The 10,762-nt window shown below is 41.6% G+C and overlaps 1 protein-coding gene across 3 annotated transcripts in view; it reads left to right on the top strand.

Annotated features, from left to right (window-relative positions):
- Positions 1–10,762, top strand: part of DYRK3 (dual specificity tyrosine phosphorylation regulated kinase 3) — a 42,023-nt gene that overhangs the window by 14,910 nt on the left and 16,351 nt on the right. For 2 of the 3 annotated variants that reach the window (XR_014233352.1, XR_014233353.1), the window contains exons 2-5: positions 258–369; positions 6,125–7,931; positions 8,647–8,716; positions 10,518–10,549. Coding sequence is in view for 1 of the 3 variants with exons in the window: in XM_082350500.1 (XP_082206626.1) it covers positions 258–369; positions 6,125–7,699 (1,687 nt within the window). In the remaining 2 variants the exon portion in view is untranslated. Of the gene's footprint in view, positions 1–257; positions 370–6,124; positions 8,335–8,646; positions 8,717–10,517; positions 10,550–10,762 lie in introns of those variants that run through there. The other variant, XM_082350500.1, reaches the window with a different exon arrangement.

Raw genomic sequence — 10,762 nt, 5'->3', positions numbered from 1 at the left:
TAACGATTTCAAAATATAAACCTAGAAATGCTGTCCTTTCTTTAAAAATAAAAAAAGGAGGAAAAGTTGGGTTTCCTCTCTTCATCTGCCAAATACCCCTGTGGTGTGTATTCAGTGCCAAAATGCAGTGTAGACATTTGTTTGTATTAATTATTCTTTGTAGCAGATATGAAGCAGTTAAGACACAGGGTGTTTTGGAAATACAAATGTATATACTTCAGTTACTGACAGATTTTATCTGTAATCCTTTCAACTAGATTGGGTGATGGTGTCTATGATACCTTCATGATGATAGATGAAACCAAATGCCCACCCTGTTCAAATGCACTCTGCAATCCTTCTGAACCACCTCTACCCAGAAGACTAAATGTAAGTAAATGAAGTAATTCTTTGAGCTCTAATGGGCCTGGAAAGGAGGAAATGCTACTTTAAATGGTCAAGGTACAGTCACATCTCACTGGTAACCCAGGCTATTTTTTATTCACTTTTGCTTTTTCTTGACTTTGAAATAACAATTTCTGTGGTCCAAGTTCAGCTTTTCAGAATGATTTTGATTTGGAGCCCACCTATTCCTTTCAATCACTGGGGTAAATAGGGAAAAAAATGACATGCTACTTTTATCTAGATAGTGGTTATTTTTTTAATAGAATGATATGTACAGTATATTATGATGGCTCATTTTAACAAGAACAAGAAACAGAAAATACCTCTGAACTTACAGATCTGCAGATTTTTCCTGCACGGCAAAAATGCAGTCCTAGCTTATTAGTATGCTTAAGAGAACCATTTTATAGATCATAAATAAAACTTGAACAATACATTTTGGTTTCGATGCATTTAATCATTTTGGAGCTTGCAGACATTTAGCTTTTGACACCGTTTTACGTTTAAAATAATAAATTAATTCCCATTCCCTCGCCACTCGTAGAGTGGTAGGGAGAGCAGGGTTTGGACAAGTTCCATGACAGGGAGAATCTATCCTGTGACTTTAAAATTTGCTGCATATATCATCAATGAACAAATTGAATAATTGAGTAGACTAATTTATCAATAATTCTCCTTCATATTTCTGTTTAAGACCTAAAATTACTTCTATGTAAAAAATTGCTTGCATTTTTCATAGTCCTTCCCAACGGTTTGTCAGCTTTTGCCATTAAAAATCAACCCCTTCACTACTTTCAAGGCTAATAATATTACAAAATACGGGCTATATATATTTGGAAGGCTGGTCACCCTATTATTTTTAATCTCCTTTCTGAAGTGTAGTAAGTTTCCATTCTCCACAAGCTTTTTTTTTTAATATGTAAAAACCTCTAAGAGCTCCAGAACCACCTATATACTCCTTGTGTTGACTATCAGATTTCGTGGTTACTTGCTGACAATTAGCACATCTCTCTGGGAAACTTTTGCAATTGGTCATCATGTGACTTAAAGTCCATTTTAACTTTACTTCAGAGTTGGCCAGTGCTAATCACCATATAGTACGGCAATTAAATTGTATGTTTCAGGATCAAAATGAATTTTTTTACTGTATGGTATTCAGAGTAACACAGCTTGCAAAACACAAGATTTTAGATTCAGCAAATTTTGCTGAAAAAAGTGCTTTTGACCTCTTAGTAACACTTATAGTTCATTATGCCATGACTTCATTGCGAGACGCTATTGCTTATTTCACAAAGTCCTTTGGCTTCATTGTTTATCCAAGATGCCCTTATATTCTTGTTGTAAACTATAAATCATCTGCTCACAGGCTTTTATTGGGTTAGCTTTGTGTTGCAGAGATTTAGGGTCGAGAGCGAGGGAGAGTATGGTGTTTCTATATCTGGACGAGAAGGATATTCCTTTTCTGAATTTCTCAACAAGATCTTCAAGACTTGATTAACACAGTTGAAGATTCTATTTGAAACGTCAAGAGTGCTCCAAATTGATCAGCTCGGTGCTTTGTGACCACCTAGAGGGGTGGGATAGGGAGGGTGGGAGGGAGACGCAAGAGGGAGGAGATATGGGGATATATGTATATGTATAGCTGATTCACTTTGTTATAAAGCAGAAACTAACACACCATTGTAAAGCAATTATACTCCAATACAGGTGTTAAAAAAAAAAGAGTGCTCCAAATTAACAATGTATATAAAGGATTCTTAAATAAAACATGATTAATCTGGCATTATTTATCTCTCTGGATATAATTACATAGTTAAAATATTTGAAGTCGATTGCAGACATTGGTCAGTTATTGTGATTATAACCCTAGACTAGACATATATAGTGTTTTGTAACTACTTTAACATGTGTGAAAATTGTAGATTCTCCTAGAACAATGGAAGGAAGATTTTATTTCTAGCACAGCAGACTTGATCCATAATTGATTCAGACCAGTATTTGAGTTATTACAGGAAAGGAAAGACAGCTAAGGCGAGAACCCCTCCCTGTGTGGAAAAAATTCCTTTCTGGAATTCTTCAGATTCATTGGAGGTTCAAACCTTGACAGTCCACAGGGGGACTAGACCTGAAGTGTCTTGTTCTGTTCTGGGAGCCACACTTGCAGAGATACATAACGTGCAGCCCGTGTTGAGAATGTGAATAGGATATAGTAAGGCAGCCTGACCCAGGCGTGTGAGGTGGAGGATGTGATGGGGATGATGAGCCTAGAGAAAAACTGGTGAAGGCAGGACAGCCCCTTTTAGGTATCTGAAGGGCTTTAACATGGAAATTTGGACACTCCTGTGTAGTTCTGGAGGGCAAAATAAGACTTAATTTGCAGAGAGAGAGATTTAGGCTCACTTTAAGGAAAAACCATGAGTCAGGAAATCCAAATGACATCCTTAATCTTATTGTAATAGTTCTGTGGAAATTAAATTTCTGTTGTTATTAACATTCTGTACCTGAGACCCTCTCTTTATCACAAACAGAAATGAAGACCTCCAGAGCCAGCACAGCCTTTTATGTAGGCAGAGTAGGTGAAATAGTAGGTCCACCCAGGGGTGGACCCTGGACCACAAATACCTTTCCTACCAGCTTGTCATTGATGACTGCGGGTCCTAGAGAGTCATTCCCTTGGGTTAAGGCATTGATCTTGTTAAAGGTCAAATATCTCTGGAGAGATAACCCATTAAATTGCACGGCAAGTTGCAAGGAGGTTTTATGTGGGGGAGAAAGTGGGTGAGGTGTTTCCATGCATCCTAAGGGAAGGCTGATTGTGCGAGCCTTCAGGGAGCAGAAGGCATAGTTGATGCCAGATGTCTGGCGGAGGGAGAGTCTGGAGCTGCAGAGGACGGCACCACAGAGAGAAAAGATAAGCTAAAAGGGGAAAGGGAGGGTGTATTGGAGTTTAAGCAATATATTGAGAATTTTGCCTAATTGTTACCAGTGTTTTTAACATGTTTTATAGTTTCTGAGGGTCTTTCACATATATTATTAATTATAATTTGATTCACACAACATCGTGCAAGGAGGTATTATTATCCACATTCTAAAGATAAAGAAATTGAGGCTAAGAAACTGGGCTAAAGGTTAAGCCTACCCTGGGACCTACAGTTTTTGAGCAGTGTAGCCAGGACCCCAGCCTAGGCCTTCTGACTTCACATTTCTTCAGAATGTGTCCCCAAGACTTTGGCAGTAAATATTTAGATGCATTTAGGTTAGGTAGTAAAAATTTAAGGAAAACTGGTTTAGATGCATGCAAATATTTGGTTTTGTTATGTAAATCTACCTAAAACCGAATAATTATAATTCCCTAGCTCAGCCAAACCTATCTCCTAATAGATTGTAGTGCCTTGAGGTAACCTGTTTTTTGGCACTTTTATAATTGTGAACAATTAATGCTCATGTGAATGTTAGATGGATGGATGAGACCTTTTTTTTTCATCCCTAAAAACAGGAATGGTTATTTGACTTAATTGCTGATAAAAAAAATGTTGCATTATATTTACATTTTAACAAGGTATTTAGGTTCTGTCTGCAAGCCTATTTTATTTTCTTGACTAGTGATAGTTCTCTATTTTGGTATCAGAGATCTCTCCTTGTCCGTATCTTGCCTCTTTATTTAGAAACTCAATGCCAAAGTATGGCTACCGTTGTACTGGCTGCTTTGCTTATATGTAAGATGGTGCAGTGCCTCAGTTTTGTAACTGTAGTACTATATAAATGTTTAAATTGATTAAATGACCTAAAAGAAGCAGGCAGGAACTAATGTCGTGCTTTTATAACTAAATTAGGGGCTGTCTAAAGTATGCCAACACTTAATTTTTTTTTCATCCCTTTTTTGTTGTTTATATTTTCATCTTTTATATTTTTATTTACATAGGTGATGGGTCAGGTGTTGTTTGCTTAGGTTATATTAAAATTCTATTTTTTAAATGGTTGGCCACTTTGGATCATTACCTTATAATTTGTGTTATATTTTAAGAGATCATAAATATAGCTCAGAACTTCTCTGGAATTATCTACCCTTGATCATAGAGGCTCTCAATCATACAGATCAGGGGTACAGTTCTTCAGGGTCTGTTAAGAAAAATAGTTGTTCTTTGAAGTATCCCAGACTTTTTTTTTTAAACAACAGATTTAGCACTTTTTTTCTTCTTTCCTTCTAGCACATTATATTTTTCTTAGTATTTTTTTTAGTGTTTGGCTTTTTCGTTGTCTTTCCCTCCATCGAGTTTCAAAGAATCTTATTTCATTTCAGACGTATTTAGTAAGTAGAGTTTTTTCTGTGGGTTATTGTTCCTTGCAGGAAAAGGTGATGCCAAATCAAGTAAAAAGAGTTGTATGCCTTTGTCACGTAGGCTTTTGCTGAGGGAGACTAGTGTATGTGTCTATGAGCAAGGGAGGGAGAGAGAAAGGAGACTCTGTGTCTTTAGGAGAGTTTTACAAGAAGCACCCTGGGGCCTTAGATTCTCACTGCTATTCATCAGATACATAAAGAATTGGCCTTGGTGATCTCAAGAGTTCTCTCTGGATTAGAAATTTTTTGATTCAATGAACTGAGATAGAAAGATGTGATCATTTATTTGGGGACCCAGGAGTAGATGATGAGGCCTTGGTTGATTCCAGGCCAAGGTCAACATTCAGCCCTACTGGAGAATAGTACAGGCACTAGGAGAACCTGGTACCAGGTTATGTTAATGTTCTGGACCAAGATTCAGAAGACCTGGGGTCACATCCTGCCTCTGTCCCTTTATCATTTACAGAACACTTTAATATGTATTATTTTGCTCCTGGTACATGCCCTTAAGATTTGGGAAGGTATTTGAATCAGTTTGTAAACAATATAGGACAGTATATATATAACAAGTGCCGGGCTTCCCTGGTGGCACAGTGGTTAAGAATCTGCCTGCCAATGCAGGGGACACGGATTCGAGCCCTGGTCCGGGAAGATCCCACATGCTGCGGAGCAACTAAGCCCGTGTGCCACAACTACTGAGCCTGTGTTCTAGAGCCCGTGAGCCACAACTACTGAGCCCCTGTGCCACAACTACTGAAGCCCGCGTGCCTAGAGCCCGTGCTCCACAACAAGAGAAGCCACCGCAATGAGAAGCCCGCACACCGCAACGAAGAGTAGGCCCCGCTCGCCGCAACTAGAGAAAGCCCGCGTGCCCGCGTGCAGCAACGAAGACCCAACGCAGCCAAAAATAAATAAATTAAAACAAACAAACAAACAAACGAAAACAAGTGCCAGATTATGTGGTAGACTCGAAAAGCTGCAGTTAAGATGTGAGTGTAAGCCCATAGTTAGTATGGGCTTGGAGTAGTTCTAAGTGGAAGAGGGAGGACTAGAGTTGGGCTTTGAAAGAGCGTAGGATTTGAGTGGATGGGGTGAAAAGATTCTCGGTAGGAAGACATACCAGTTAGAAGGAATCTAGCATGTTCCGGGTATGGTAAGATGACCGTCTTGTCTTGAACAAAGGGAGGCCTATGTAGTGGGGTTGGGGTGGCCATAGCAGTCAGGGAACCTAAGGATTAACATAACACGAGTTTCTAGAGACTCCTGCTTTTCTCATCTCACTTTTGGGTCTTTTGACTACACAACTGGCATGTTTTGTTGTTTTGTTCAGTCAGGGGGACGATTCTTTCATTCTTCCACCGTTTTTAGTGACTTTAACTTCTTCACTTCTCTTTGCCGTAGATCACCGCTGAGCATTTAACAAGAGATCCTACTCAGCGCTTCCTGAATGGAGGTGAGATGAAGGTAGAACAACTATTTCAAGAATTTGGCAACAGAAGATCTGATACTTTTCAGTCAGATGGCATCAACGACTCTGAAAAATGCTCTCCTACAGTTTCTCAGGGTAAAAGTTCAGATAGTTTGAATACAGCAAAATCTAGCAGTTCATCCAAAGCATCCAAAGTGTTGCCTCTGACTCCAGAACAAGCACTGAAGCAATATAAACACCACCTCACTGCTTATGAGAAGCTGGAAATCATCAATTATCCAGAAATTTACTTTGTGGGTCCAAATGCCAAAAAAAGACATGGAGTTATCGGTGGTCCCAATAATGGGGGTTATGATGATGCAGATGGGGCCTATATTCACGTGCCTCGAGACCATCTAGCTTATCGATATGAGGTGCTGAAAATTATTGGCAAGGGCAGTTTTGGGCAGGTAGCCCGGGTCTATGATCACAAACTTCGACAGTACGTGGCCCTGAAGATGGTACGCAATGAAAAGCGCTTCCATCGCCAAGCAGCCGAGGAGATCCGGATTTTGGAGCATCTTAAAAAGCAGGATAAAACTGGTAGCATGAACGTTATTCATATGCTGGAAAGTTTCACGTTCCGGAACCATGTTTGCATGGCCTTTGAGTTGCTGAGCATAGACCTTTATGAGCTCATTAAAAAAAACAAGTTCCAGGGTTTTAGCATCCAGTTGGTTCGCAAGTTTGCTCAATCCATCTTGCAATCCTTGGATGCTCTCCACAAAAACAAGATCATTCACTGTGACCTGAAGCCAGAAAACATTCTCCTGAAACACCATGGGCGCAGTGCGACTAAGGTCATTGACTTTGGGTCCAGCTGTTTTGAGTACCAGAAGCTTTACACATATATCCAGTCTCGGTTCTACAGAGCTCCAGAGATCATCTTAGGAAACCGCTACAGCACGCCCATTGACATATGGAGTTTTGGCTGCATCCTTGCAGAACTTTTAACAGGACAGCCTCTCTTCCCTGGAGAGGATGAAGGAGACCAGCTGGCCTGTATGATGGAGCTTCTAGGGATGCCACCACCAAAACTCCTGGAGCAATCCAAACGTGCCAAGTACTTTATTAACTCCAAGGGCCTACCTCGCTACTGTTCTGTGACCACTCAGGCAGATGGGAGGGTTGTGCTTGTGGGAGGTCGTTCACGGAGGGGTAAGAAGCGGGGTCCCCCAGGCAGCAAAGACTGGGGGACAGCACTGAAGGGGTGTGATGATTACTTATTCGTAGAGTTTTTGAAAAGGTGTCTTCACTGGGACCCCTCTGCCCGCCTGACCCCAGCTCAAGCACTAAGACACCCTTGGATTAGCAAGTCTGTGCCCAGACCTCTCACCATTGAAAAGGTGTCAGGCAAAAGGGTAGTAAATCCTGCAAATGCTTTCCAGGGCCTGGGTTCCAAGCTGCCTCCAGTTGTAGGAATAGCCAATAAGCTTAAAGCTAACTTAATGTCAGAAACCAGTGGTGGTATACCTCTGTGCAGTGTATTGCCAAAACTGATTAGCTAATGGACAGCTGGTGTGCTCAGAGACGATATGTAGTTATTTTTAATTATCTTGCAAACCTGAAAATGGAAAAAAAAACCCAAGCCCATTCATGGATACGTTTTTGGTAGACTAGATATCTTTTTTTAACAAGGCAAAGCATTTTTATATGACTGCAAAAGAACTCTTGAAGGGCTAATTACCTAACCAGCTTGTATTGGCCATCCTGGGATACATAGTAAAAGGCTTTTTATAGGTCAGTGCATCTTTTGTTATTATTGTCAGGTGTGCATCAACCTGTGTATTATGCTGTTGGTTTAAATCCCTTTCTCTCAAGGTAAACGATATACCAGAAAGTATATCCTGAACATTCACTTCTGGTCTCCCTCGGCATCTGTTCTAGAGGGTTAATTTGGGACATGGCCGTAGTTATAGATGAGACTCAAAGCTAGATCTCTCGCGCCAGCAGCCTGTCCTGTGGGCTCATGCTAGGTGAAAGGGCTCACAGCAGAGTACAGGGTGGGGGAAGCTCCGGGAAGCTGTGGGTCCCCTAGAAAAGTCTCGTCACTGCTTCCAAGTGGCTCATTTCTCTGCCCTTCAATTCTGTGATGCATGGTGTTTTTATTGTATGTTGTCGTTATTATTTTTATTTATTATTATTTTGCCACTGGTTTGTTTCCTGGGCTCTCAAAGCATTTTACAGACATCTTACCACTTCACAAAGTACTGGTTTTAAAACAAGTCATATGCATCCCTCCTCCCATCTCCAAGGAAGATAAAGAAGTTCTTGGCCCCAAATGACCCAGAACGTTAAAGGTAGAATCAGCCTGCAAACTGCAGTTCTGCATTTCCATGGACTCTTTCCTTATAAAAGTGATTGCTATCACATAACCCTAACTACAGCCTCATTGCTTTCGCTCCTCTTTCCAGCTATCTGCCACCTTAATGTGCCACAATTTTCTCACTTTCAGTTTAAACCGAAGACTATTCCCTAGACTGGGAGTGAGCTTCAGATATAAGAAGAAAATCCAGAAACTGGTGGTAATCCATTTCATTTTTTCTTCACTTCAACGTCCTTTCTTTTTCTCTGCTAAGATTTAAACAGTGAGGGCTGGTAATAAAACTAATTGCTGGCCAGATGCCTTATTCAGAAGGATGGTGAAAGGGACGGTAACTAACTCACTGCTGCAGTTTTGTTTTTTTCCGCCTGCCGTGCCTCTGCTTCCACCCTCCTCCAAAACAAGAGTCCACCTGAACTCTGTCCTGACAGTGTGTTCTTCAGAGTAGACCTTGCTTTCTCCAACACTGTTCTCAGGACTATCCAGTTCCATTTTTATGATAGAATTTAGTCTCTACAGATTCCATAAGGTCGGAACGAGGCTGTTTCTGTTGGGCAGCACAGTCACAAAAAGAAGGAAAATGCCATGGGCCTGTTACTTAAGGAACTTTTGCCTTAACCAAAAGTATTCCTCACAGCACAGGCTGTGAGAACAAATGTCCAGAGCATGGCCCCAGCCTCTCAGGCACAAGGACCACAGGGCAGAGAAGGGTTCAGACTGTGACCTCAGCCTCTTACAAAGGGGGATGTCCTGGTACTTCTGGGGCCTGAGCAAGTGGACTATTTAAAACCTTAATTATTTCCCCTACCCCTAGTTTACAGAAGGCGATGGAATATGCAACTCCTTTCAGCCCCCTAACTCCTGCTGAATGCTCTAACTTACAGAGAAGTTGTGTAAGACTCCTGCATTATCTAGGCAGAGCATATGGTGAGGTGGTTTTTCCAGTCATTATCTGTGTGGGAGACCTGCTCTCTTAAGCAAACTGTGTTGAAAGGACTGCAACCCCAGACACATCTGCCACGTGCTGGATTTCGATGTCTGTGTTGTCAGTGAGATGTCTCCTTGGTCAGCCAGCATTGGTGTGTGACTTGGGAGAGAAGGGAGCCTGTGGCTGAGGTTGGCGTGTGGTCTGTTTTTGTGTAGTGAATGGACCATGAGGTTACAGAACCTGGGCCAAGCGACAGGATATAGACAACCCATGACACTGTACAAATTCTAGAAAGCTCTGGGAGGGTGAATGGATGTGTTTATGCCTAAATTTGGCAACCTAGAGGGTGACGCAGAGCAGAGTCATTCAAGTTGGCATGACTGTCTTCTGCGGGCCGGTTCAAGTTTGGGGAGAGTGGGCTGCTCTAAAACATGGCGGTTGTGCCAGATGGATTTGAGGAGGTTTATGAGTGTGTTTCAAGTTTAGGGACAATTGTAGTTTTTAGAAGCTGTCACCCTTTTTCCAGCCACTGTCAGATTTTTGCTTGGATCCCTGCCCAGCCATAGCACTGAATGACCAAATTGGATCAGAGTTAGTACAGAGATTCAGGCTGTGTCTTACAGTTGCTGGATTGTTCTTTAGCCATTTTTGTGATTTTAATTAAACAGGTCAAGTTGGTTGACTTTTTTTTTTTTTAATATTTATTTATTTATTTGGTTGCACAGGGTCTTAGTTGTGGCAGGCGGGCTCCCTAGTTGCAGCTTGCAGGCTCCTTAGTTGCGGCTCACCGGATCCTTAGTTGCAGCGTGTGGGCTCCTTAGTTGCGGCAGGCGGGCTCCTTAGTTTCAGCCTGCAGGCTTCTTAGTTGTGGCTCGCTGGTTCCTTAGTTGCAGCACGTGGGCTCCTTAGTTGTGGCATGCGAATTCTTAGTTGCAGCATGCATGTGGGATCTAGTTCCCTGATCAGGGCTCGAACCTGGGCCCCCTGCATTGGGAGCGCGGGGTCTTAACCACTGTGCCACCAGGGAAGTCCCGCCTTCTTTTATTGATTTTTTTTTGTTTTTTTTTTTTTACAGTGTGGAGTTGGAGAGAAGAAAGGTACTCCAAGGTTTGTTCCTGGGTGTGGGTTTGGGGGGCTTGGAACTACATTTGTTGAATCACAGTAAATCAAGTAGTATGCAACATCATGAACGAGGAACACTCTGTATTGCTATTTGGAAACTAGATACAAGGCTCCCAATCTCAAAATCAATGCAACTTTCTCCAAGGGTCAGCTATTCAGAAAATCTTGGCTTCAATAGAAGGTCTAAGGTATATGGAC

Source organism: Balaenoptera borealis (genome assembly GCF_965194805.1).
Source record: "Balaenoptera borealis genome assembly, chromosome: 1".
In the NCBI taxonomy this organism is placed as follows: Eukaryota; Metazoa; Chordata; class Mammalia; order Artiodactyla; family Balaenopteridae; genus Balaenoptera; species Balaenoptera borealis.
This window is presented reverse-complemented; position numbering and strand designations above follow the sequence as displayed.